Raw genomic sequence first — 27,826 nt, 5'->3', positions numbered from 1 at the left:
GTGTGCAGATATGGAATAGATGTGGAGCATTGGGCTGTTTATCGAAAATGGAATAGAGGCGTAATTGCATAAACGGGAAGAATGCTGCACATCGTGCTACTCACAGTCACTCTCCTCGTGCGTTACTTCTGCTTAGTGCATATGCAGCATGCGATGCTTCGAATCTTACTAAAGTTCCGACATTGAAGGATGAAAGCAAACTCGCTCTACCTAGCAAGCCACAACAACAATCTACATGGGGCTATTCTCCTACTGCAATTTTACCCGGAAGCGTTGAACTCAGTAGTAGCGATTCTAGACCACCGCGAACGATGCCCGATATCCGGGGGGCGCGGTTATACGGCCACCACAAACAATTTCCACCACTTTCTCCAACAATAGACATTACCTAACTGCATGGTCGTATGTTGGGACCCAAACAATGCGCGCATTGCTACCGAGTTCATGCTTCCAGGTTTCACGAAGCCGCTTTCTGTTGTGGGTACTGAACAGAGAAAGTAGATGTGTGTGAACCGCTGGCTACGTGCCCCGCCTCAACCCCCCACCTTCCTTTGAGTCATATCTTGCGCCATGGAACCTCATTTCAAGCAGGATGCTGCTGGTGACTCCGATTATCCATGCAAACACTCTAGATAGGTCATCTTTGCTGCTAATATAAACCGTCATTTTTTCGGCTTAGTCATACATCAGATACAACCCGTATCTCTCCGGCAGAATGGCCGAGCGGTCTAAGGCGCTAGCTTCAGGTGCTAGTAGAGCAATCTGCGTGGGTTCGAGTACGTTCCCCAACAATTAAGACGTTGTGACAGTCACTAACAGCAGTATAGATCCCACTTCTGTCAACATTCTCTCTTTTTGCTCTTTTGAACACCACGGGATATCACAAGCGGGTAAGGAGTCGATGCGTTCTTTTTGAGCTCGTGACATGCGAGCTGTAGGACTGTGCTGTGATTTAGTAGACTACATAATAATGAATGGTTTTGCGTTTCTGCGTGCTCTCTATAGGGCTGATTAGCCCTTCCGCATGTACTACGTTGACTTTGATCAACAGCGACTACTCCACTCAGCATATGTCTAGAAGCGTGCGGTCAATTCCTCGAATTACATGTTAGGAATACGCTAGATACACAGTAAAGAATGACTTTATGTTTAGAAAGCTACATGTACAGATCGGCAGCTCCAAGCATAGTGGAGTATACATGCAGAAGAGAACAGCAGATGTGTAATCAAAGACACGGAGCAATAGGCAATCGAGTAATGTTCGTACGCGTTTGCACTGCGTACACAATGTTCTGCTACACCATCAATAATAACTTCATAAAAGAACATCCCGTGTTCCAGCCAAACAACCACTTCACTCTCTTCATGTGCAACTTTCCTGTCCTGTAGCGCCTTGCGCGCAGTATTCAGCTCTAAGACTACAGATGTCCTACGCTCCGCGAAACCTAGAACATAGGCAATCCCGTTCGCTTCTCTCAACTCCAGCGCCCCCGACACGTCCTCATGCCTGTAAGATGCCTAGTATGCGTTGCGATGCAGACTGACATTCTGACAGGCAATCGTGTAGTTCAGAGCATTCAGCTGCACATTCGCGTTGAATTTCGAGTAGGCGTGCGATCTCAGTCACGGCAAAACCATGCGCGCATCACATGCGCACCCATATAAGCCCGCCAAATGCAAGACTGGCACAACGCCGGACGCGTTGGTGGCAATCGAATCTGCAAATACTGCTTTAGTAAACCTCCAGGCTCGGTAGATGTTTTATAGTCGGCGCTTAGAGGTTTATTGATGGCCGTCTTTTTGGTCTAGTGAGGTTGAGTCACGAGTGCGAACGCAACTGCACACGCATATTACTGCACTCGGATCAGCTCCTGTCTCTTCGAGAGACTCTAAGCAGCGCCCTAAGATCTGTTGTCCCTAGGTGGAAAGCCCCCGCCAAATTCATATCTCTCGCGTAGTGGTATCTCCTACCCTCTGATCCTGGAGAGGGAATAACGGAAGTTTGTAGCAGGGAAATCGCGTTTGCGCCGTTCCGCTTAGCGCCGACACCCAGTGCATCGTAAACATTGGCTTAATATTTGGGAGAGGTGCAATTGGCTGCGCGCGAGTAAAGACGCCTAGTGCCTTCCTCGCACAGCCACCGTTATCAGAAGTAGTATATTCGAGTTGTGCGTTCGCGTATCAATCCGCTCTAGCATCTTGATAACCCCCATCGTCATACAATAGACGACCACGGTTCCATCAACTAGCTTATAAACGAATTCGATAGGTCTGTAGGTTTTTCGTGCTGTAGTCCCGTGCCCCTGCGGTTCGATCATGACACGTGAACCCGCTTTCTCGAAATGTTGCGACGAGCTGGTAGGGTACGAAGGATATTCAGCTCGACGCCAGGACCTCATTCCAATGGTGCTGTGATTCATAATGGCTGCTGGCAAGTTTGGTTGTGCAAATTTGCTTATCTCGAGGCCCGCCGTTCACGCATCCCAGAGTATCGTGACTCTTTGCCTTCTTCGTGATTTCATCTCGCTCCTTCTCTTCCTCGACAGAGTTCTCTTGGAAGTCGTGTTCCGGTGCTTATGGCAGGCACTGGGTTACAAATCTGCTCGCGGAGCGGCTCCTGCACATTAAGTGCGTCTCGCAGGTCTCGGCTTCCAGAAAATCTGTGTTGTGACTTGTCAGCGATGCAACCATCTGCTTATCCTGTCCGTGAAGCTGGCTCCGTTCCACTGTTGATAGGTGCGGAAATGTCCTCCTGACTGCTATACATAGCTACCTTTCCGTACCCTACTGTTGTGCCGTAATCAGTTCAGCTGTGATAGGCTCTACGCTGGTGCGTCTCGTCAACCACAAGTCCAACAATAAGTTCTGACCAGTGTCAAACTTGAGGTATTTTCATCTCGGTGTTTTGAAAGAAGGCGTGCCCTCAATTGGCCTCACTTATGCGCGTGCCCAGCATATTTTTCCTCCATGTCGTTGGGTCTCCAATCGTATCGTAGTGGAGTAGGAAGTTTCGTTCATGGAGGTAACATGGGAGCCCTCTGGTATTGCAAAGCAGTACCATCTCTTTCTTTCCAAACTGTCGGGGACTCCCTCTTTTAAAAGGTTGTTCCCTCTCCTCTCTCTTTCTCTTTCGTATCATCATCATCCGATCGAGCCATCCCAAATACCAAAAGCTTCCTGATCTTTACCATCATTACCCATCATTCCACTGTCGTTTGAAGGCCGCAGTACTCCCTCACCACAACTCATCATTTCCCATCACACCACCGTCATCATGATTATGAAGACACACACTGCCGGCGCCAAAAGGCAGGAATCCAGATTCTTGCAAGATTGGAGGCAACCAAACAGGACCTCTCCTCCGACTTCCCCTTCTCCTCCCACCACACGCCCCACTACGCCATCATGGCGGTCGCCATCAGATGATTCGCGAAGCCGATCATCATCAGAATCCTCTTCCTCTTCGTCCAACTGGAGGACGGGGTCACCACCTCGACCCATCCGCAATCAGGCAGGACTACCACCACCTGATGAGCTGATGGAAGGGGATATCGTCTACCTGACCCCAAAGACGATCCCAAAGTCCTCCATCATTAGGAGTCACGTAAACCAGAGCGGCTTTGAAGATCACCCTATAGTCGTCCTGGGTAAGGAGAGACGAAAGGGCACCATGATCGTCAGTTTCCGGCTGCTTACCACCTTCAACGGCCACACAGTTGAGGAGAAGAGACAAGGCGATCGAAGACATCAAAGAAAGTTCTTTATGATGGTTGATAACCATCAAGATAGGGTTAACTCCACTATCAACCCGGTAGCCAAAATGGCTCCAGGTTTCGATGCGTTGAAGAAACGGAGCTACGTCAACCTCTCTCGTAATTCTCGGTTCGAAGTAGAATACGAGTATCTCGAGGCCTTTGGAAAGGATCCACTGCGGAGGCTTGACGCCAAATCAGTCTCATATATCAAGAGCGCACGCTTCGACACCTAAATTCCTCTTCCGACAATGCCGAACGCCACCGATGGCTCATGCCTGAAGGTCCCCGGCTCTTTTCTCTCGACAATGCTGATCGCCACCGATGGCTTACGCCTGAAGGTCCCCAGCACCCTTATATCGACAATGCCGAACGCCACCGATGGCTTATGCCTGAAGGTCCCCGGCACCCACCCCAGCGTCAAGGTCCGAATCCCGAAAGGGTTGTCGTCTTCCCGGTACGCCTTGCGAAGTCGTACGGATCCGAGGTGCGCAACAACGACCTCCAGGCTGCACCATGTGCTGACAGAACTACAAGTCACAGTCTCATGTAGTCTTCTACCGGGCCACTGTAGCTGGGTGATCGAAGGATGGTGCGGACGCGGTTGGATTGTTGGAGTTCACAACGTCTGCTTGCGCCGCTGTAGTACTATAATAATTAATGTCTCATTCGTTAGATCTCTGCATGCTCGCTTCGTGATTGCTGCGTGATCGCAAATATCGGGTAATAAATGTGTCGGGGATGGATGTGTTGTGTGCGAGATTTGTGAGGGGACGTGTGTACGTCATCCCGCACTAACCACGGTTGCGCGGTCCCACTATTATCTGCGCGTACACACAACATCGACCTGAACTTCGCTCATTGTTGATGCAAACATCTTTCTGAGGTTACCTAGTCTTCTGATAATCTCAGCCCTACACGTAACCGTATCTATAGTGCTTCCTCATCCTGAGCTCAGTTTTGACCCATACTCAGGTAGTATCTTTTGACAAGCGCAACCGACAAAGGCGATGGCTACTGACGACTTGTTATTTCGATCCCAAACCACAATATACTCACTTGTTCTCGATCTACTATCGTTTGTCCTCGTTAGAGACTTTGCACACAACTTTTCTTTCTCGCCACTCGCTGAAGGGGACAGTTTCCACCACATCAAATGATCTCTCATTACCTACGCCCTGTAGCGCTGCTGCGATGCTCTTCCCCTTGATGCTTTAGTCCGTCACTCCTACGTTATCATACCCATGGCGACTGTACCACTAGCCACAAAGGGGGTCGACTGATGGCCTACGAATAGCCTCCCTTTCATCCGTTCATGGACATTCTACTAGTGAATACAAACATGACTGCGAAGGTAGTGGCGAGATGACAGCAGAAACTACAAGACTTACAGAGATGGTAGTTTTATGACGTTCACTTGCGTGCCTTGGCCGCTCCTCTCTGGGTCTCCTTATATCTCCTTACGCACAAGCCATTCATTGCTAACGCACCTAGAGTGTTCTCAAAAGCGCGTTCCAAAAGTACTTACACTCCTCAACTCCTAGCAAGGTCCTCGTCCACTACTTTTCTCACACCCAACTCTCGTTCGCTTCCAGGTCTGGCCTCGCCGAAACTTCGTGCGACCCCCTTTTTCCAGCAGTCCCATCATATCGTTCTAACAACCGCGCAGGGTCTCCTTCTCTTCGATACACGCTATCCGAAGTAACTTGGGCGCTGAATCTTCCTATATCTGCTACCATACTTCCGCAACCACAGCGCCCTTCAGCCCGTTAGCACGCCCTATTCAAACCACCTTACACCCGACATTCACCGCGCCTTGGTCACATTATCCCTACCTTCTGCTCTGAACACGTGCACGCCCGGATTTGAGCTGCTACATAGCTCTCGCACTCTCGCACTCTCCCTGCATCATAGAGTCAACGCTCACCACTTACAATCGGCGTACAGTTTCGACTGCGAAATTCTTCTGGCCCGGCCGCTGACGAGTCGATGGAAGGAGATACCGAAGACTTGTTTTCAGGTCTTGACTCTACGCACATAGTCGTCCAGTCACACGAGCGACCACACGAGCGACCACACGAGCCATCTGCTTCTCGACCGAACCTTGAACGTGCTTCATACGCTTACGATCATACCACGCACTCTTTCTCCGGCGGATACGAACTCGACGGTATTTACCCCCGCCGATTATTACACACTACCATCGCAAGTCAAGAGGAGCAGGTTCAAAACAACATGGGAGCTGATCAGTATTCTGGTATCGTGAACAGCACTGTCGACCGAGTTTGCAATGTGACTGAGCATGAAGCAGGCGCACTCCTCAGCGTGGACAAGGGGAGAACTTCCAATAGTCCGTCGAACACCATGAATGAGTCAGAGCACGACACCATGATGTACAGACTGAAGGAGCCGACCCAAGAGCTAGGATTGGAGCAACGCAGTCACGAGCCCGCCGTCTCCGATGAGCTCACGAGGCGCATACCAAAGCTGCCGCTCAGTGCGGAGGCACCCCTGATACCAAGTCTGGAAACGGAGTTTTCTACAGCGACGGAAGCGATGCACTCAAACTCGAGTGCGTTGACCAAGAACACGATGGAACATGCAGCTCCAACGTACCACTCACCGCCACAGCGACGGCATGTTATGTCTCCCAATGGGACAAGTCAGAGGCCTTTCTCCACTATAGGATCTTCTGTGTCTTCCTTTAGCCCTGTCCAGGACAAGACCCCGCCCCTTCGACGGACTCACAATCCCATTACCAGCACACCCGTTGTTGGTAAGGTTTACTTCATCCCTGATGGTGGTTACTTTCCTGCCTCAGTCATTCACATGCAGAAACAGCAAGAAGGCTTCTTCAAACATCCAGTACTTGTCACTGATGTAGATCATGACTTCGCGTACTTCTATGCTCTTACTAAATCCCCACCAGCTGCCATTGGAGAGATGGCGATGTGCCTACGCATGGGCAATAGTACAGCAGATGAAGGTATCTACACATTAAGACTGGCGAATGGCTCACTCCCCATGCAGACCGAGACATGGATGAACCTTGAACAGCGCTTCTACATCGAGTGTGAAAACTTGAATGATTGGGCGATTGATGTTCGTATCAACACGGATGATTTGTGGAAGCTGTTTAGGCGCATACAGGAACTGGAGGCACGCCAGAATCGTTTCCTCTACAAGCCGCTTCCACGAGACATGAGTTTATTGCAGCCTGGAACAGTCGTCATGTTGTCGAATAATCCGCAGTCATCGACTCTTGGCGCCCCTGTCCTCATAGTGGAAAACCAATACCCTTACCTCCGCTATCTGCGCATCAAAGAATTTAGCGACAACCCTCACTTCAACCCAACATCACGGCGCACTACTGGACCACCTCGTCATCGGTGTTTGGAAATCTGCAAGTACCCAAAATGGGGACATGATGGCACACCAATCATGTTGGTCGAGTCTGATTCCCCTGAGATGCGTGAGTCGTCTTATGTTGAGGTATACCCAGCTCCCAGTACAAGCACTTTCGACATGTGCAAGACCTGGTGCTGGCCGCCGGTAGTCATTCAATCCCAGTCGATGGCTGAACTTCGTGGTTATAGCTCATTCGTAGGAGCGCGCTTCAATTTCCAGACGACTTCACGGTCGCTATTTGTAGGGCCGACAAACCCCTTCCGCAACGGAGTTCCACAAACCCAACATGGCAACGTGGGATACCAGTCATTGCCACAACAACATGGCTACCAGGCAGCCGTGCCTCCTCCACCGCCGCATACATCGTTTGGGTTTCGCCAACCTGTCCAAAACAGTCAACTCACTGGCGTTTATGGAAATGCTGGCGCCCCGTACTCACCAAGCATGTATCAGCATTGTAAGTGACACACAGTCTACTCTGAATACAGCTGAGTGCTGACGTCAATAGGCCCTACTATACTGTTTGACGGCTATGGCCGCCCTTATTCGCACATGTAATTGTTCGCAATGGTTGGTTTGGAGAGGATGTTGATTCTATTTGGCCCCTCACGGTTCGGGCAGGATTGCTAGGTGATCTAAAAGTAATGTAAGAGCGTCATCTTGGTGAAGTTGTAGTTGTAGGAGCACTCTGTAATTCAGACGATCGTCTTGTATGACATCTCCTCATCGATCGTCGGTAGTTCTACTCTCTTGCGACCGCTTCATAGTGTTGATACCGGATTAATCGACATGTAGTCGTGTTCTCCGTGCCAATAGACGCAATGTGAGCACATCGGCTTTTGGTGGGTGTGCATGTTGTCAGGGCCTTGATATAACCCTCAAGCTCCTTCCTCACCTGCCGCCTTTGCCCAACTGCAGATACAACCACCCTCCCACTGAACCACATTACGTCATGAACAATTTCCTTCGTCCTCTGGTATATTGTGACTGCCGCTCTCTTCTCAGTAACCGCATTAGCCGTCACCGGTGGTACATTCGGCAGAAGGAGACACCGCAGAAGGCCCTCTCCCGTATCGTACATCAGGAGAGGAAGGCCAAGCAGCAGGTAAGGGACTGCCAGTACCGCTTACTCGTTTCGCAATAGCAGAGAGATTAGACCGCGAAGCCCAGAAGCTCGACCTGGATGCCGGAACTGGGCCTGATCGCCGCGCGCATCACCCGAGCCGCAGAAACGCCAGTAAACATTACCTTGCGAGACCCTTCTCTCACTATGCACATCCCTCCTCGAGACGAAGGCTACCCAAGACAGCATCGTTGAGATTGAAGGCCGAGGGCGGAATGGGTCCTTCGGCGACAGGCAACCGAATACGCTCCACGCAGTCGCCGACTCGAGTCAGAAACAACAGACTTCCTCACTCTTACGGTCTCATCCCACAGCGACTGTCGTTGAGGAGCGCCATTGTCGCGTGGCTACAGATCCTCGTGTAAAATCTTCCGATGCCACAAGCCACCAGGGTCGAGATTCGCTCTCGACGCTCGCCGCGGGATGCCTCAACCTACTATAGTTGACGATACCCGCCATCCACGAAGACACTAGTCAGCACTATCACGCCTTCGGTTCGCACCTTGTCGAAGGACCCGAGGTCTAGTCCTGTCTCCACAAACGCCTGAAGATCCAGAGCAGCTCGTGACCCGTCACGATCGAAGAAGCCCATCGCGACCCTCTTCCATCTTATCGTCTACCGACGCTCGCCGCCTCACCGACATTTCTACACCGAGCAGAGTGCGCTGCTAGCCCCACCTAGGAAACCATATGCGTCGAGGAAAATATCAAGTCCAATAATCGGAGGCAATATGGGTGGAGATAAGGTATTCAGAAGTCACAAAGTGAGGGGAATACGCTCAATATCGGCGTGGCACATGGCAATGAGCAGCCCCTGTTGAAACAGGCTGCAAATGAGATGCGTGTCAGGGACTGCGTTTCGAAAGCCACGCTGACCGCGCTCTATCGAACCTCATTTAATACGCGGGTAATGGTTGTGTGCTGCACTGTCATCCACGCGAGCCGGAAGTAGTGCCTAAAGACGACATCTAGAGGTTCGTCGCAGCGCGTGGACGTCTGGGCATCTACAAGCGGAAGTGCGTGGGCAGATGCCTCGGTGTTACACAATATTGCATCGTTCACGCCAGCGGCCGCTACTGTAGGCAAAAGGAATCGGTTGCCACGTGTTGATACCCCTGGCACCACGGCATTATCTTGACGAAAGCCTGCATGAGTCGTCGCGCTCTGAGGCTGCCGTAAGCGCCGAAGATCTTCGCCCTGTAGAGCGACCATGGGATTCTTGCGACGATAACCTAACGATAATTCTCTCGCGGCTAGAGCGGGCAAGCTTCGAAAATTCTAAAACCCTTCGAAAAAAAATTGACCCCAGATCAGCAGTATGGTCTGATGTTTGCCAGGGTAACGGCATTTGCATGCGGCAAGTCGGGATCTTTGGCGGCGGAGGATGCTGCACCGGCATCGCTTCGCAATCACAGAGGCGCCGGGGGCTAAAGAGACGACGGTCGATTCTGATGATCCGAAGCCTTCGCTGGGATGATCAATACACTTGCATCGTCGTTTTCGCTGAGCTTGGCGAGAACGAACCTCTACTCATCCGCTAGCGGTGTCTGCGCTCGCCACGGAATGTGGTTGAACGGGAAGGACCCTTTGCCAACCGCCCTAGAGCTCCGGGAGAACGCTACGATGCGAGCGAAGAATGCATTTTCGTCCCTGTGTCATCATCGCGTGGCTCCAAATTAGGTCCGCGCCCACCGCCAGTCTGAAACGCACGGGTGGATGCTTTTTTTTCTTTGACTTGTAGCACGTGCTGCATCACGCCGGGCAGCTGGGCATCGTGAGCGGGACTATTCCGGAGGAGATTGTGGCGGACCGTATGGTGAGCGTATCGCTGCTTGGCCTGGAGATGTCGGCTATACTCTGCTTACCGTGCAATCAACGTAGAGGGATCTGCAGCAGCGCAGGCGTAAAGAGGCTACGACTCGTGGGAGTTAAGTCGGAGCAATGCCGAAAGCGACAACGATGGGCAGATTGGGCACACCGGAGGCTTGAGGCTTGAAGGGTCCAGCATGGCGGAACTGTGGCAGTAATGCGGGCCACAGCCAAGGAGAGCGATGTCTCGCATGGACGAGCAACGATTCGCTGACGCTGAGGTGGGGTTGCACACGTGGAAAGTGCGGCACATTTACCACTCTCCAGGCTGAGAAACACGACAATCTCCGCAGGCATGACCGGCCCTCACAGTCAGGCATCGATCGACTGTAGACGAGATGTAGATCTGCCGAGCCTCTTTACACATGATGACGCGCGGACATGGTTGCTCGCAGTGCAGCGTCGCGAGATTTGACAAAGATGCCGTCAGCGATTTGAGTGCGCCCGACCAATGCAGCACCTCCTGCATGTCGAGGAACGCAGGCTGACCAGGCAAGGGTGCAACGTGCATTCCACGTTTTGGTGGCCTCAGCAGCAAACCTCCGGGCCTCTCAGTAACGGCGACGTGTTCCACATGGCCGTGGCACAGTACGACCAGTTCGTGGCAGCGGTCGCCACCAGAACGTTACGCGAAAACGGGTCCCAGGAGGTGAGCAAACGGCGGTGCAGATGCGAAACCTGGGTGTCGCTGGTATGTACGAGGCTGCTGTGTCTGCGCAACGGCGCTTTGCTGCCTGGGGCGGCAGCGTGACACGGGTCGGTGCTCTGGGACAGGTTTGTGGAAGGGGCAGCTGTCTGCGTCAGGCCATACTGTGGCAGCAGCCTCTCTCAACAGAGCACAGAGGCACAACAGGATGCGCGTATCACTGGCCGTACCGGTCTTGCGTGCAGACGCAGACATGCAGCAACGTCGTCCCCTTTGAGCGCCTTGTCTCGCGTGGTGGCTGACTGAGATGGGGGCAGGCGGCGCCATCGTCGCCCACGACAGAGTGCATGCAGCTGCTCGCCGCGTGCTGAAGACGTCCAGGTCGTCGCAGCGAGCCTCTTCCGGCGGGCCCATGGCGTGGTCGCGGGCGGTCCCCTTTGTCGGCGTGCGGCGCTCAGAGACCTAGTCGTCGGCAGCGTCTCACCGTAGACAGGGGGCGGCAGAGGGCAGGGATGCCTCGTGGAAGCCCTTGGCCAAATACTTTATTCCCATGCGTTGGTGGCCGTGCATGCCGCCATGTGTCTCGTATGCGACTAGGAGGCCGCTGCGGTTAGTGCCTTTGTCATGGCCCAGCTCCAGGGCTAATTCGGCGCCATGCTAGGCCATCTTAGCTGTCTTAGGAGGGCGGTGTGAGGGCTGTTCAAGCGGCAGAAGACTCAGTGGTCACGGACCCCCAGACTGTGAAGGCCAATCCCAGCTAGGGTACCCACACATTGCCCTTCAGTGAGGTCCGCGATTTGATTCTCCGCGACCATCTTCTGCTCGGCATGCCCTTCCAGACGACATCTCTTCTCCCCTTGACTGCGTCTGTCTCCTCTGTGCCTGACAGCCTGAGCCCTCCCACCAGCGAGCCCCTCCACCCCCGACCCGACCACCACCACCACCACGACCCAGACCGACTGCCTATCGCACCTGCCTCCGCCGGCTCAGACGCACCTTCCGCGACTTCTTCAGCGAGCAAGAACAGCCCGCCCCCACCTTCCTCCCGTGCTATCAACCACGCGAGACGCTACACCCTCTCCCGCTTCCCTCTCCTCCGCAAAGGCAGCCGCGAATTGAGCAGGACGCCTTCCACCACAAAGAGCCCTGCCGAATCGCCCTTTTACGCTACAGGTGCACCACGCTCCTCGCAGTCTCTTGCGCGTGGGCCCGATCTTTCTCCCGCACGCGAGCCCGCCAGCCCCCACGACGACGGCGACGTCATAGCTGAAGAGGCGGAAAACACACACCGATTGCCAGACAGGCCGAGAGCAGGCAAGCCCGACAAGATGCATCAAACAAGTTCGCGGTTACTCCGCATGACGGACGATGAGCGGCCTTTTACAAGGGTGAGTACAACCATCCAGCAACTTTTTGAATCCGCCGAGATCGGCCCAGCCCATAATTTCGTTACCTCCGTCACATCCCATGGAGCCGGATTTCCTAGAAGGTACTATTCCTACGAGACAACAGCGACCACCTGGGGAAAGCTTGGGAAGTTGGTCACAGTAACCACTATGATCCACTTCCAAAAGCCACCAAAGAGCAAAGGGGCCACCCTTTTGAAGCTTGCGCAGAACCACTGAGCGATCAGCTGCGACGAGCAATATCTCATATTCCCGAGATATCCACATGTCTATGGATTGGCGGAGGTCTGTTGTAGTACTGGATTTACTGCGTGCTTTTTCGGACCGATTTGAATTTCCACCGGGAATGCCGCGTGCTCGGAATGCGCCCGCAATCTGACACCTGCGTTGTGCCTTGGAACTTCCCGCAGCCGCTGCTATAGCAGTACCAAATTCTGAGCATGGGCAAGAATGTTGCTAACACATCAATTCAGGACTTCAAGGACCTCTTCTCGACGCTTATGGTTTCGCTTCCCCTCACAGCACACCGCGTTCGCTTTAGGATGATCGACTTCACCTTCACTTCGGATGAAGCAATTACCAACCTTGGATCCCTCAAATTCTCTCAGTCCAACCGCATGCCAGACCCCAAGGACTCATCACGTGTCGTCACGACGACCACTACGACCACCTTCTCAATGGCCAAGGAGATGGCTCGCTCCGTTTGCCAGAAGTTTCTTGAGGCTAAATTTGTTGAGTCGGTAGAAGGCAAGACAGATTTCATGAACAAGAGCTCGGTCTGGCAACTCACGCCCAAGGGCATTCACATTCTGGAGCGCTTTTGTACCCGCAACGGCATCGCTTCAGCCCACGTCAAGGCTGTCATTGAGTCTAACAGGAACCCGAGACAACTGGTTGTTCTCGAGCGCAACACTGAGACCGACAAGCTTCATCATGATGAACAGACGGTTGAGATCATCTTTCGCCGCTTTATCGGTACCACTGCCAATGAGACCCAGTCAGATTCTGACTCGATACATGAGTTTTCAAAGTGTGATGTCGGGGTCAAGCTTGTCAAACACCGACCCACTTCTCAGCGCCAGTTTGAGTACACCTTCAACGGACGCAACGCCGCACAGTGGTTGATGGACTGCTCAACCATGGTTGACCCCCGTGAAGCTATCGAGGTCGGCTCGCTATTCTTGCAGCTCAAACTTATTGCCCCAGTCGACCCTCGCAACTCAGAACACCAGTTCCAACCGTCAAAGCAGGTACACTACTATATCACCAATCACGGCGAGCGTGTCGCCGGCTGGCTCCTCGAGGAAGTTCCATCAGGCGGAGATGTAGCAGTCAAGTCAAGAGATGGCGTTGCCCGCGACTCCAACAGCAACCGTACCAACGTCATCATCCGTAACCCTTCATGGCGTCTATTGTACCGCGAGTTCCTCAAGGAAACCATGTGCGAGGAGAACCTCTCTTTCTATCTTGAGGTTCAACAGTTCAACAAGCAATATCGGGACGCTATCAACGACAAGGGTGATAACAAGGTCGAAACAATTCGGGAGACACTTGCTGCCGCATACGGTAAGACTGAACACGGTCCAATTTACAGACAATCTCTAATCAACCTCAGGTCTGTACAATGCTTTCTTGGCTCCCGGCTCTCCGAATGAGCTCAACATCGACCACAGTCTTCGCACACAGCTGGCTACTCGCATGACTCGTGCCGTTGGCGACGATGCAGCCATGTTGCAGAGTCTTAACGAAGTCGCCTCCTTATTCGAAAAGGCTCAGCAGTCTATCTTCAAGCTGATGTCTAGCGTACGTGCTAACTTCCACATTTGTGATTGTGATGGGTTGCTAACCTCACCACAGGACTCTGTGCCCAAATTCGTCAAGCATGCCAAGTACGGCCCTCAGCTCCGTGGTCTTGATGCCGCCGCAGCATCTGCCTACGTCGCTTCGCCCACTGCCACCCGATCATAGAATGAATATCGCGCCACCTTCACGACCGATTCTGAATCTCTCCGCAAGATAAAACGACGACGATATGCGAGTGCTGAACCATCTCAGGCCTAATCGCCTTAGTTGGATAGCTGGCATCACTTTCTTGGTGCATTTTTCTTTCGGCTCATCGACCTCTTCTCCTACTCCATTGCATCGAGTCATAGACTGCGGCGTTTTTGGGGTTCCGGGCCAAAACATTAGCATCGGGTGGTCGTTTGTGGAACTGTTCCTCTTTCCTTAGACCTACTCGACCTTCTGTTTACCTTTGTTGTCATTTCTTTTCTTTCTTCACCTAGGCGGTCATAGCGGGATGGCGATCTGCGAGCACTCGTCACGAAACGTTTCCAACAACTGAAGCTGGAAGCTGATCTCTTTTTCTTCTTTTCCCCAACCGATACGAAAGCTCAAGACCGAAATTCGCAGTAGGTTACCCAGATCACTCATCTGAGGTAACTACGCGCGGCTGTATTCCGGCTGTTATTCCCGTAACTTTTACACTTTCCGACAAGCGAGAGTCTCAATGAGGATGATTGGGTCGACATAGCCACGGTTCTCTCGCCGAGTCTTTTGTCAGTTTAGGTTGAGGAAGGGTGACCATGATGTTGGATGTGGGGAAGGCACCCGTACGACAGACGAAGGCACTTGATTCGCATCGGACGGACGATGCGATGCGACTGAACCCTAGCGCACCCTAATAGGAGGTTTCCGATGATACCCTCATGCTATAGAAGAACTCATAACGATACTACACACTTTGTCTTATTGCTGGTAACGACGTCAACGCAACTAATGGGCTCAATAGTCGCAAGCCATGGCATGCCTGCTTTGTTGGACTGCACGGCCGCCTTACCTCAGCTTCCGCATTACATAAACATGTGCACCACCCTCGTGAAAACATCGACCACGCCTTTGCAAGTCTGGGCCCAAACTCTTTAGCATCCCCTAGCGCTACCCCCTCTGATCCAACATCGCAGTTACCTTCGCAGCAGCACGACCGGACATACCCTGCCTCAGCATCTGTCAGAAGTCAGGACGCAGGACTTGAGCGGACTTCGCGAATCATGTTGATCAGCGAAAATGCCAGGGGTCTCTGCAGTTAACTCCGAAAGCTACTTCTGTGGGCTTTGCTGGTAGGCTGGTGACATCGATGGAGATCACCGAAGATGTGGTGCGTTGCTGGCGCAGGCGATGTGCTCCGGGGTCCGTGGTTGGTGCGGAGGAAGACCGGGGAAGCTGTTTGGCGGAGGGCAAGGCGACGCATCGGAGCTCGGTGCCGAGAGTCGTTGTCGGAATTCGCTTTCGGCGAAAGCCCCGAAAGTCGAATGAACGGAAGGTGTACGTGAGATGGGGTGTTCATGCGGTGATTAGGTTCAAGGGGTGAGAACTGTCATACTATCAAACTGAATGCAGGGTACGCAACGGCGATGCCAGCAACTTGGTAACACGATGAGCCAAGCCTCCATTACCTATTTCTACCGTGATGATTGTCGGGTACTCGTGCCTCGATGCCGAGCTCAGATCTACAAGGCGCATGCATCAAACGCGATCAAAACGCCGGTACTTGCTGAGTACGTCAGCCATCTGCATCTTGCGCTGCATAGTCAGCGTTTGCGACTCGACTTCGGAACAACCCTCTCGGGCCGGTGACCATCGTGCATCTCCGACCGCATATAGCCGTGCAGTGGCTTTCAGTGGGTTGCAGATTAGGTTTCTTAGATAGGGTTTTCTTAGAACAAACGGCGCAGTTCCCATGGAGTTTGGTGTACTCCGTCGTCGTGGTCTCTTCGGTGAGATGCATGTGATGCAGGGGAATATACATGGATTGCGGATGACTAATTCCGTCTCGAACGGCCGTGGTTGCGTCTCGCATTTGATGTATATGGCAGGTGGTAGCGTTTTGTCCCCATGAACCCTCCGACAAGTCCACGAGCATCCTCTTCTGTCCAGTGTGAAAAGGGGGGACCCTGCATTGTGTAGTTAAAGTTTGAAATGCCACATGGTCATGCTGGGTGGCAGAAAACGTGCACTCGGTCCCGAGGATGTGGTAAGTTTTGCAAGCGTCGCTGTGTAGGATAGAAGAAGAGACTCGAATGTCAGTGGCGCTAAGCTTACTCCACAGATTACTCATAAAGTGTAAGGTGAGAAGGTAACGGGAAGTTTCTCACCTGTGCAGGTGAAGTCGGAGAAACGCAGATAGCGTAGAGGTCCTGGTGATTGGGAAAGAGCAGTATGCGATCTGCACACGAATGGACGCCTTATGCAGATAGACAGACCACTGGATTTGATGGGCAGGGTCTTCACTCGCTCCGTCATCGATGCCATGCATGGCTAGTTGTTGCTTGTAGCGCCAAACGTCTAGGCCCGCGGACTCCGATGCTTCTTATGGTACGACGCGTAGTCGCGATCGACAGGTACACTTTCCCCGTCGAGCAAGCCTCTGCGAACCGAGGCATTCGTGGCTTGCAACGAAGAAGGCTTGTGTCTCACGGGAATCGCGGGATTTGATGCTACATTCGGGGTAGGGAGGTAATGACGTCCTAGAGCTAAGGAGGTAGTGCGGAAGGGTTCCATGGGTGGAAAGAAGGTTTCGGCATGCGGTATCTTGGGCCGAGGCAGATCGGTTGACACGAGACAAACCTTGGAAGCGTCGCGACCACGTGAGCTGGCGTGTTCGCGTTGCGCGTGGCATCCAGTCCGTGCGCTCTGTTTTCGGGTCTGACGCGATCCTCGAGACTGTTGCGATAGCGGCAATTAGGCACCAACATACAGTCAACACCACAAAATACCACCGGATCTCATTCGCGCATCTCAGGTCCTTTGTCCTCGATCGCTTTCAACTCGCTTCCCCGCACATACCTCCTCTACACCTCGACACCATGGGCCCGGCGCCGCCCAACAGCCAGATGGCTCCTCTGCCTACAAACTTGCCCTTCCGGCTCGTGAGTAAGACAATCGGGCAGGGCGCATATGCCTCGTACGTTGTAATCTCCCCTCGTCAAGTTTTGGGAGTCATTCGCTCATGGTAGATCTCCAGCATCCGCAAGGCCGTCCCGCACAACTCGCCCAAACCCGTCATCGCGATCAAGTTCATCAATAAGGAACATGCCCTCAAGACCGGCCGCCTCACTCCGAAACAAATCAAGATGGAAGTCGTCCTACACACACATCTCGGGAAGCACCAAAACATCATACACTGCTTAGGGTCTGGGGAGGATGCGCTATGGACGTGGATCGCCATGGAGCTGGCCGAGGGCGGAGACTTGTTCGACAAGATCGAGGCGGACGAAGGAGTGGGCGAAGACATCGCGCATCTCTACTTCACGCAACTGGTCAACGCCGTGGCATATATGCACAGTATGGGTGTTGCGCATCGAGACATTAAACCTGAGAATGTGTTGCTGAGCGCCGAGGGGGATCTCAAACTCTCCGATTTCGGGTTGGCAGCATTGTTCAAGAAGGATGGGCAATTGCGACTCTGCAACACCGTATGTGGCTCGCCGCCGTACATCGCCCCGGAAATTGTATCAGGGAGGCGGAGCAAGAGGGCCGACATGCTAGACACCGGCTACGCGGCGAATATCTGCGATGTCTGGAGTTGCGGCATTGTGCTCTTCGTCCTCCTAGTCGGCAACACCCCTTGGGACGAGCCAACCAAGCGCTCTGCAGAGTTTAAGGAATACGTCGAAACTGGGGGACACACTACTGATGAACTTTGGAGCAAGATCCCAGCGGAGCTACTCAGTCTGCTCCGTGGCATGTTGAAAGTCGACCCGAAAGAGCGCTTTACTCTCGATGAGATACGCACACACCCCTGGTGTACGCGCAAGAACCCCTACTTGACTGCAAGCGGACGCAATGCGAATCCAGTAGGATTGGCGACACAGATGTTGTCGCAACTACGCATCGACTTCACAAGGCCGCCAACGCAGTCACAAAGAGAATTCTCGCAAGACGCAGACGAAGATGGCGACGCGATGGACATAGACACTGACGCAGACCCTCGTCGCTCAAGCGCTGTAAACTTCCTCTCCTCCACACAACCCGAGACTCCATCGGCAGAAACACCCTTCGACTGGGAGCGACCCCCACGCCTCGCCTCTCACGACGGCATCTCCGCCTCGCAACCTGTTACGATCCCCGACAATCGTCCTATCAACATGAGCTCTACGCCCTGCTTATCACAGCTTCCCTCATCGACACAGGACATGCTATCGCAGGACCCGTCCATGACACAATTCAGCTCGACTCCAGGTGTGCCTCTGACCTTTACGCAAGCAGCTCGAAAGTTCGCCGATATTCTTCCGTCCTATTCCCTGGCGCGTTTCATCTCTCCGCATAACCTTGGTCTACTCTTGCCTCTCCTCCTCACAGCTCTGCACCGGCTAGGCGTCCCTTCACCGACCTTCACCGAGACGCAGATCGAGGAAGCGGAAAAAGCGGGGACAGCCTCTATACGGGTGAAGATGGCAGATGGAAGACGACAAGGCTTGAATGGTCACATCGTCATCGAAAAGGCCATCTATGATGGAAGTGCCTACTGGGAGGTGAGGTTTGTCAAAGCTAGTGGAGATCCTTTGGAGTGGAGAAGGTTCTTCAAGAACATGGTGCTTTGTGTTGGAGACGTTGTGCTGCGGCCCAACTAGGCCAGACTGGAAACGGAATGTGAAGCACGATAGATGACGATATACCCCGGGTTATATAATGATGGGATGGGGACATGGGGGTTTGGTATCTTAGATTAATCGCAATTCAACTTTGGTCGATACTGCAACATCAAGAAGTGCAGTAGTATTAGGTGTCGCAATGTATAGGGAAAGGACAGGCGAAGTTGTTGTGAACATTTGAACGCGAAAGCGGAAACACCACAGTCTATCTACAGCATCATAGCGCTAACAATAGCAGCAGCGGTAATCACCAAGCCACTTACTCCGACAATGCTCGCAGCGCTTTCGTCATCCCCGTTTCCACTGCCTCCGCTTCCGCCTCCATTTCCCTTGGGCTGATCCTCCGCCTTCAGCTCACCCGGACCGTATGCTTTGAAGCCTCCAGAGATGGAACTCGCATGTCCCGTAGAACCCTCAACACACTTGCCGTCATCCTGGAAGGCGTCCCAGGCTTGCTTCCAAGCAGCGTCAGGATCAGCGTAGGTTGTCGCGGTGTAGAAGATCTTGCAGTCACTGGCTTCGTAGATGTACTGCAGAGGTGTTCCAGAAGCATCGCCTTTTCGGACCTGGTCCTGGGACTGAAGGCGCGATGATCGGTCTCCGGCGCGTGTAAGTACTTGCGGGACGTTGGCGACGGCAGAGAGGGCGGCGTCATTGTCGGAGTAGGCCGATAGGGAAAGGGCGGTGCTTATGTTCAATGCGACTTGGGCGTACTGTTGCCAGAAAAACAGAGGCGTTACTTCTAAATCGTGGTGTACCATGTCAGCGCATGTCTCATGTGTAAAGCTTATAGGGATGTTACTTACCACCACCCTTTGATCCGGTCACAGTTTGGATGGGCTTGTTCTCTGGACGGCCACCGACTGTCACTGCCTTGACACCGGCGATGTTCTTGAGCTCTTCGTGGAAAGAAGCGCAAGATGAACCACATAGGGCATCGGTATACATGACGACGTTCTCCGCCTTGAAAGGGGTGGGACGAGTGCCGTTCGTAAAATACCAGTCTGGGGGAAGGATGGACACTTGATCGGTGTAGTTGTACCGCATCGTCCTGGTGAATGAGTCGCCGTTCAATTCGACCGGACCATCAAAGTCATCCCAGCCCTTGAAGTCGGCCCCGTCAGCATTGCGGAAGTGCCACCATGACCAATATCTGTACATGGAGCCCTCTTCTATGCTCTCATTGAGCAATGAGGCATACTCATTAGCCTTGGCGGAGTCACTTCTGATCTCATTAACCGCATCGCCAATCTTAACAAAAGCATCGCTGGCCCTGTATCGCTGTCCAGAGAAAGGCTCCATCTCGGGGAACAGCTGTATGAATGTGTCGAGAAGTAGGTTTGTGCTGCCGCCTCCATTCTCGCGCAGATCGATGATGAGTTTCTGCTTGTTCTCGCCCATGCATTGAGTGAGGAAGGAAGAAACGGTTTGCTATGTGGCGGAGAAGATGACGTCAGTTCATGTCTGGTATGCACGCTGTTTATCAATGACTTACCTGAAAATCCGTGCCGAACTCACTTTCGGTCAAGTCACTACCCGGGTTGCTGAATGATATGATCTTGAGGACCGCTATATCATCATAACCTTCTCCACTGAGGAAGGCACCAACAACAACACCGTTCGAGTCCGCTGCAACAACGTTCTCCGCATAGGAACCGGGGGATGTTCCCATCGTTTGTCGTTTGTTGCGGTTTGTACCGAGAGGAATTCGAGGAACTGGTCCGGGAGCACTGGGCGCAATAATGTGGTTGAATACAGAAGGTAGCATGGGTTTTGGAAGAGCGACATCGGACGAGTCAGAAGCACCCTTTGTGCTAGCTGAGAGAGGTGAGTCGCTTGAACCGACGCAGAAGGTATCGAAGAAAGACTGTCCATCGGTTATGCCAACGAAGCTGCGATCTGTGCTAGCTCCGTTCGGAACGGAAGCTGTAGAGCCATTTGCCCAAGTGATATCAGTGCTGGGGCCGTCGTATTTCGTTTGATCCATAAACGCGCCAGTGTTATCCGTGTCTCCCTTTGCCAGCATGTTGTTGAGTAGTCCATCGGAGTCGATGTACTGTGACCAGGAATTAGACGTCAGGAAGTCGTATGGGTTCTGACCGTTGATTTCCGTGATCTCGGAAACATCTGAGCTACCCTCGGCTACACTTGCAACATCATCAGCCAAATAGAGCTTTGGAAGCGCTTTGCCATCCTCGGAGATGGACGCAACATTGGCCTGTCTGAAGAATGAGAACACCTGAAGTATATCAGGCCGGTAGTTGAAGTGGAAATTTCCGGTCCGGATAGTGATGTTTTGGATGGCGAGTTGAACCGCATATTCGCTGGAGAAAGAATCGAGGTTGTTCTTTACGTTGTCCAGTTCGGCTTCGATATCCAGGGGTCCGAACTCCCAGTCATCGCCAGGTTTCTTCAGCCATACGAGTTCAGACTGGAACTGCCAAAGCTCCTTTAGCTCATCGATCAGTTGAGAGTTTCCTTGGACGTCAACTGGGACTGAATCCAGACAGTCAAACGCGGCCTGTGCCTCGATACTCGTCGATTCCTGGAGCTGTGACGCAACACTCGCGCATGGCTCAGAGGAGGAGGATTGCGCTGCGACGAGTGCTGTTGAAGCCAGGAGTAGTGTATTCTTCAGCATAATGATGTGTGTTGGCCTCGAGGCCGGTCTCGTCCAAAGAAATAGGAAGGATTATTGGACGACGCACGAGCAGTGAATAAAACAAAGTACACTGCTCAACAAGATAGTACAAGACCCACGTGGCCGAGAGGGAAGTGACAGCCGAAGTGTTGGGAACTTCAAAAGCTGGTGATGTCTCAGCTGGAAGACTGCAGGATGTTCCGACCTGATATAGGAGTATAAACGAGTAAACGAGCAAAGGCGCACCCTGAAGTGCTTTACCTTCATCGGTCTAGGCTTTCGGGAGGCCTGAGCCGCAATCAGATGGATGAGTGATAGCGCCAGGATCTCCGCAATCGACACCCGCCTTTGAGTTAGCTAGCCTGCTAGTAGGGCTGAAAATCTACAGCCTACCAATAAACACCGCTCAGCTGCGAGCTATGCACCGCCCATCCGGTGTCCACAGCCCATCTCTGCACCATGGAACAATGCAAGCCATTGCAAAGCGCATTGCGGGCGCGACATTATGTCTTGGCTCAAACACACAAGTGCATCGAGGCGTTTACTGAGGGACGTGGATTGGAATTGCGCGAGACCACAGGCGAGTCCAACCGCCAATGAGATCATCAAACGCCAAGTGCAATAGCTTTTTCTCGCATGTTTATGTCGCTTTTTGCTGGTGTGCCACCGCACAGCAGTAGCGCGCCAAGCATGGCTCAGTAGCATGCAGTATTGAGGGTGAGGCGCGGACGAGTATCCAATGCAGCATGGCGCTTGCATGGCTAGGCGAGCGACCAGAGCTATTACGGCCACCGGTCAGGGTCCACCAGACATATTCTTGACAAAAGATGGCAAGCTGTGAGAACAGCCAGAGTTTGTGGAAATGTGCAATATTCAGATGTTGAGCGTAATGGATGAATGTTGCTGTTCATGTTACGTTCTGTAACGTCAACATGCCCCTGAGGTCGTGCCAAGACCTCCACGTTTGACAGGTACATCTCATGTCGTGCACGCAGTTCAACCACCACCTCTCAAAATTTACCGCATTTAGAAACATGACGAATCGGATCTGCCTAGCGGAAGGCTTATTGTACGGGATGCTCGTTGCATCATCTTGAGGTAGACTACAAGCTCAACGGGATACCATTCATGGGTAAGTGCCATCTGATGCTCACCCGAACCCGCCAACACTAGTCCCGATCCCCTACCGGCCTGCGCAAATCTTGAGACAGTGCGTAGTACATGGCTTGATATGGCTGCCTCCCGAGGTGCAGGACAGGTCAGAAGCTGAAGTATCAGGCAGCCGCCATATTCGGCCCGTCAAATACGAGATCGCTGTTTGGCAGGGTGAGGACACTAGACATACAATTCGGCCCCCATCTGTGACGATATTCCACCGCCTCATCAGGCCCTCAGGCACCAAGCTGAAGCAGCTGATCAAATGATCGGATGCCTGACTGAACCGACTTTGCGACGTGGTCGACGATCCAAGGGTGTGTCATAACGTCGTCAAGACTCATCCGCTTCTCAGCATCCAAATTGAGCAACTTTTGCGAAGTCAGTACGGCTTTGTTGTGAGCACACATAAGGCGAGAGGGTGTCACTTACCTCGCGAATCAGCTCCTCCGCGCGCTCGCTGACATGTCCTGGGAACTTGATGCCTTTACCCTTGAAGTTCGCAATCTTCTTTTGTGTGCTCTTCATGTCTTTCATCTCGAATGGCGGCTTACCCACAAGAAGCTCGTACATCAAGACGCCCAGACTCCACTGGTCGATCGCCTTCGTGTACCACCCTCCGCTCATTCCGGGCTTGAGCGTCATGACCGCAACCTCTGGGCTTAGGTAATCTAGTGTGCCGCACACCGTTGATCTGAACCCTGATTCTGAGTGTACAGAGTATCCAAAGTCAGCAAGCTTGATCTCGCCGTGGAAACCAAGTAGTATGTTTTCGGGCTTGATGTCGCGGTGCATAATGTTTTTGCTATGCATGTAGCGTAGTGCGGACGTGAGTTGAGCGATATAGACGGCTGTTTGATGCTCTGTGAACCTGCCCTTGGGCTGCTTGTTCATCTTCGAGTAAAGACTGCCACCCGGAGCAAATTCGAGCACAAGGTATATCGATTCGTCGTCGTGAAACCATGACAGTAACTTCAAGATGTTCTTATGCGCGAGGTTTTGATGGATCTCTAGCTCGCGGCGTATCAACTTCTCCTCTTCTTGTGTTGTAGCCTGCGCTTTTGATATGATCTTGAGAGCGCACACGTAATCTGTCGCGAGATGACGGGCGAGGTATACGCGCCCAAATTTCCCACGACCAAGCGTACCGCCGACTTCGAAGTCGCGCGCTGTGAGCGAAGGATGGGGATCGGAGCCGGTGGATAGGATTGATGACGCTGCGGGGTCGCTCCGCAGTTCGTCGCTGGTGGAGGAGACATTAAGGCCAGTAGCGGGCTCATCGATGACGGAAAGTCGTTTTGCTGTTCGTTGGAGACGCTCTCGCTCGTCGACCGTCTTGCTCCTCGTTCCTGGTTTGGTAACCTTCGGTTGTTTGGTTGGCCGGAGAGCGTTGAGCTTCGCTTTCGTGTTCTGTATCTGCCCACATGTCAAAAGCAAACACCAAGGTGAGAGAAGCGATTACTTACCGACGACTTCAAGGTTGCAAGAACAGAACTAGAATAGGTAGCGCTCGGGGAGGCTGGGACATCTGCGTTTGCTGTGGACTTGCTGGGCGCCATGTTGTTCTGCTGGCGGTAATCGTCAGGCTGACAGTTCATGTTATTGTGATCGAGAACTTTGCTACACTCCATAAAGTGAAGGCGCGGAAATGACGACATCGCGCTCTCATTGCTCTAGTTTCAGTCTCGTTTGGTTCTTGTCACCAGGTGAACGAAGGTCTCAGTTTTCGCAACACCGACCACCACAACAAACGCTCAACGCCCATCACCGTCACTGTCAACATTGCAACATGGATTTCCTCACCTCTGATATAGTATAACTGGTAGCCTCTGGTATAAAGACGTTGACTTTCAAGAGTTATTCATCAAGACTCGAGTCCGGCCTGGCGCCGTTGGGCATATCGCCTGCTCAGCTCGCTAGGTCAAGGTCGCCGATTCGAGCATCGACAAAGACAGAAGCGAGACAGCACAGACCGTGGTCTGGTTTAAGAAATTAAGGAGGCTGTCAGCATACGGTGCGTGAGAGGGGCACCTATCTAAGTTCTGTCTTTTTGCTCTTTTGTGTATGCCATCTTTTTACTCACGTGAAGCAGTATGCCCTCTCTCTTGCTGCGCCGTTCTGTGCTCGGGTATGTATGCGATGGCGTAGCACGATGTGGCTTGAATCCCTGACATAGATATTAGTATTTTTCTAAGCAGTAGGGACTCTAACCGTACAAGAAGAGTGCATGTGAGAAGCTATCACGGCAGCAGGCCTAGCCGCTGCTCAACCGCTACCACAATCTCCCTCCAATCTTTCATCGCGCCGCCACCAATGTCTCCACACGCTAGCTCTTTCTCCATAGGTTGCAGTACCTCATACCAGCCTCCATTCTTTACTCCCCACTCTTCTTCCAGCACATGCAACTGTTTCTTGGTGATGGGCTGGAACCACATAGCGGTATTCATGCTCGGAGCGACCACTATCCTCTTCTTCTGTATGCCGCCATCTTCTTGCGGCCATTGCACGCCTGGTATACTCCTCACTGGATCGATCAGACCTGTGGTATCCCATGCGCGCGCGACGGACAGCAGGAGGTTGTCTGACCAACCCTGTGTGATCTTGGCGAGTAGATCGGCACTCAAGGGTGCAATGACCATGATGTCTGCCCATCGCCGTAGCTCAATGTGGAGGATCTTGTTGCCTCGGATCCATGGCTCTCTCCACTCGTCCTCGTCAAAGTATACTCCATCCACGTTCGGCAACGCCTCTATCTCCTCTATCGAAGGCTGCTCCCCGCTCTGGCCTTGCAAGAAGTTGGTTGCCGCAGCCGTGAAGACAAGCCGTATTCGTACGTTCGCGTGTTTCGCAAGCGCGTTGATCATGTTCGGTATCTTGATGGTCGCAACAGAACCTGAGGCGCATAGGAGGACATGGATGGTGTCATCGTGGTGATCGAAGGCGAAAGGGTCTGTCTTGAGCGGGTCGTGGACTTGATGCTGGACGGGTCTGATGTTGAGCGGCTTGAGGTCGCGTACTTCGGCGGTCATGCTGTGCTGCCTTTACTAGATTATCCGTAGGTGTAAGTGCGCGAGCAGATTGTCTGAGGTTGAACGTCGGCGTCGCGTAAGCATGGCGACCGCATTACAAAGAAGGTACCGGGGCATGCATTGGTGGGGGGAGGTGATGTGGTGAGGTTTGACGGACGCTAACTTGGTCATCGGGGAGCTTGGCAGGAACCTTGGGAACCTTGTCGCCTGCCGCGACGTGTGAGAGACCTCCATGCCAAGCGACACAACGTGCAACGCGTCAAATACGGCCTGGATGCCTGATGCTTGACTCCGGACCAACTGGTACCTCCTTCAGGCTTCAGCCATGTGACCGGAGCTCTGGTAGCTTATCTCCGTCTTGCTCCGCCGACTCCAGAGCGGGGAATTTCACGATGCTCAATTCTTCGGACGAACAAACAAATTGCTCACAGAGTCGGCCCTTAGGTTTCAATCTCCGTTGAGGTACTACGTCTCAATGGGATGTGAAGCTACAGTACTCGTGGCAGATGCATAGGTATGATCTCATGCATAGCGGGGTTAAGAAGTTAGTGGCAAGTGAGGTCAATGCGGGTGGGATACCAGCGTCATTGCAATCAGGTACCCGATAATTAAGCTTATTCTACTTCGTCCGTTCCAGTGCCTACTTCACACTTAAAATCAAGTCCATCTTTGTCGAATTGCACAACAACCTGTCTTCTATCTCAACCAAGCTTCATTACTCGATACCACAATGTCTCTGCCCACTGCACCTCTCGGTCGCGATGGCCCTCAAGTCAACCGCCTGGGCTTCGGCCTCATGGGCCTGTCCTCATTCTATGGCAAGCCGAAGCCAGACTCTGAACGTCTGGCAATGCTTGACTTGGCCCATAAGCTAGGCGAACGCTTCTGGGACTCTTCTGATGTGTATGGTTATCGGGTCAATGGGTCTGACAACGGCTAACAGCTATTCTAGTTACGGCGACAACGAAGACTTGATAGGGCAGTGGTTCAAGGCCAACCCCGAAAAGCGCAAGGATATCTTTCTTGCTACCAAGTTTGCTTTCAAGGACTCGATGGGTACAATCGACACTTCTCCAGAACACGTCAGTCAACCTACATAAAGACTGCGGCTGAGACATACGCTGACTTCGTAATCCCACTTTTAGGTCAAAGTGGCCATCGAGAAGTCTCTTCAGCGTCTCGGAATCGAGCAGGTAGACCTTTACTACTGTCACCGCGTCGACCAGAAGACGCCAATTGAGCTCACCGTGCAAGCCATGGCCGACCTCGTCAATCTCAAGAAAGTGAAGTATCTCGGTCTGTCAGAAGTCAGCTCCGAGACTCTACGAAGAGCGCACAAGGTCCACCCCATCTCGGCCGTACAGGTCGAATACTCCCCCTTCGCGCTGGAGATCGAGAGCAAGCAAGTCGATCTACTCAAGACATGTCGCGAGCTTGGAGTGGCAGTTGTCGCCTACTCTCCGCTAAGCCGCGGGATGCTGACCGGCGCCATCAAGAGCCCCGACGACTTTGAGGAAGGCGACTTCCGTAGCTATGCGCCCCGATTCAGTGCCGAGAACTTCCCCAAAAACCTGAAGCTCGTGGACCGCATCACCGAGATTGCAAAGGCGAAGGGTGTTACGCCTGGTCAGTTGACACTGGCGTGGTTGATGGCACAGGGTGACGACATCTTCCCAATCCCGGGTACTACCAAGCCTGAGCGCCTGGAGGAGAACGTCGGGAGTGTGAAGGTTGAGCTAAGCAAGGAGGAGGAACAGAAGATTCGCAAGGCGTGCGAAGAGGCAGAGGTTAGCGGTGGACGCTACCCTGAGAGCTTTATGAAGATGTGCTATGCCGACACGCCGTCGCTGGATGAGTACCGCGATAGTGGTGCGGACAAGACGGGGGCTGAAGGAAAGCCGACCCATACAGCAGATATCATACGCGGATCATAGAGTACCACGTGGAACAATAAAGCGCAGACAATGTGCTCGACAACATGGAGGATTCCTGGAAATGAAAGCTATATAGATATGCGGTCAATTGGACACTCTGGCCTTTCAACTCTTGCGCCGCATACCAAATGAGTCTGTAGGCTAGGCCGCATAATCGACGACTGACTATGTGATGAATGAGAGAGCGAAGAAAACAAATACTCCGAGAAG

At 52.8% G+C, this 27,826-nt stretch overlaps 7 protein-coding genes and 1 non-coding gene across 8 annotated transcripts; 5 read left to right on the top strand and 3 right to left on the bottom strand.

Moving 5' to 3' along the window:
* Nucleotides 1-709: 709 nt before the first annotated feature.
* J4E88_000438 lies at nucleotides 710-800 on the top strand. Its single transcript has one exon. It is a non-coding gene; the product is annotated as a tRNA-Leu (tRNA).
* A 2,605-nt stretch (nucleotides 801-3,405) lies between these two features.
* J4E88_000437 (uncharacterized protein) lies at nucleotides 3,406-3,988 on the top strand (the record flags this gene model as incomplete). Its single annotated transcript, XM_049394114.1, has 2 exons — nucleotides 3,406-3,411; nucleotides 3,512-3,988. 2 exons carry the CDS (start codon nucleotides 3,406-3,408, stop codon nucleotides 3,986-3,988), a joined length of 483 nt encoding a protein of 160 aa, XP_049259943.1.
* Nucleotides 3,989-11,625: 7,637 nt separating this feature from the next.
* Nucleotides 11,626-14,172, top strand: J4E88_000436 (uncharacterized protein; the record flags this gene model as incomplete). Its single annotated transcript, XM_049394113.1, has 4 exons — nucleotides 11,626-12,186; nucleotides 12,678-13,770; nucleotides 13,820-14,007; nucleotides 14,062-14,172. The coding sequence occupies 4 exons, from the start codon at nucleotides 11,626-11,628 to the stop codon at nucleotides 14,170-14,172; spliced, it is 1,953 nt and encodes a 650-aa protein (XP_049259942.1).
* Nucleotides 14,173-17,069: 2,897 nt separating this feature from the next.
* Nucleotides 17,070-18,836, top strand: J4E88_000435 (uncharacterized protein; the record flags this gene model as incomplete). Its single annotated transcript, XM_049394112.1, has 2 exons — nucleotides 17,070-17,167; nucleotides 17,228-18,836. 2 exons carry the CDS (start codon nucleotides 17,070-17,072, stop codon nucleotides 18,834-18,836), a joined length of 1,707 nt encoding a protein of 568 aa, XP_049259941.1.
* A 230-nt stretch (nucleotides 18,837-19,066) lies between these two features.
* J4E88_000434 (uncharacterized protein) lies at nucleotides 19,067-21,498 on the bottom strand (the record flags this gene model as incomplete). Its single annotated transcript, XM_049394111.1, has 3 exons — nucleotides 19,067-19,599; nucleotides 19,664-20,288; nucleotides 20,353-21,498. The coding sequence occupies 3 exons, from the start codon at nucleotides 21,496-21,498 to the stop codon at nucleotides 19,067-19,069; spliced, it is 2,304 nt and encodes a 767-aa protein (XP_049259940.1).
* Nucleotides 21,499-22,889: 1,391 nt separating this feature from the next.
* Nucleotides 22,890-24,251, bottom strand: J4E88_000433 (uncharacterized protein; the record flags this gene model as incomplete). Its single annotated transcript, XM_049394110.1, has 3 exons — nucleotides 22,890-23,024; nucleotides 23,086-24,069; nucleotides 24,120-24,251. 3 exons carry the CDS (start codon nucleotides 24,249-24,251, stop codon nucleotides 22,890-22,892), a joined length of 1,251 nt encoding a protein of 416 aa, XP_049259939.1.
* A 642-nt stretch (nucleotides 24,252-24,893) lies between these two features.
* Nucleotides 24,894-25,682, bottom strand: J4E88_000432 (uncharacterized protein; the record flags this gene model as incomplete). The annotated part of the gene is made up of 1 exon (XM_049394109.1): nucleotides 24,894-25,682. One exon carries the CDS (start codon nucleotides 25,680-25,682, stop codon nucleotides 24,894-24,896), a length of 789 nt encoding a protein of 262 aa, XP_049259938.1.
* A 730-nt stretch (nucleotides 25,683-26,412) lies between these two features.
* J4E88_000431 (uncharacterized protein) lies at nucleotides 26,413-27,616 on the top strand (the record flags this gene model as incomplete). Its single annotated transcript, XM_049394108.1, has 3 exons — nucleotides 26,413-26,585; nucleotides 26,635-26,764; nucleotides 26,828-27,616. 3 exons carry the CDS (start codon nucleotides 26,413-26,415, stop codon nucleotides 27,614-27,616), a joined length of 1,092 nt encoding a protein of 363 aa, XP_049259937.1.
* Between the last annotated feature and the right edge of the window lie 210 nt (nucleotides 27,617-27,826).

Source organism: Alternaria novae-zelandiae, assembly GCF_023758075.1.
Source record: "Alternaria novae-zelandiae strain BMP 2774 chromosome Unknown scaffold_1, whole genome shotgun sequence".
In the NCBI taxonomy this organism is placed as follows: domain Eukaryota; kingdom Fungi; phylum Ascomycota; class Dothideomycetes; order Pleosporales; family Pleosporaceae; genus Alternaria; species Alternaria novae-zelandiae.
This window is presented reverse-complemented; position numbering and strand designations above follow the sequence as displayed.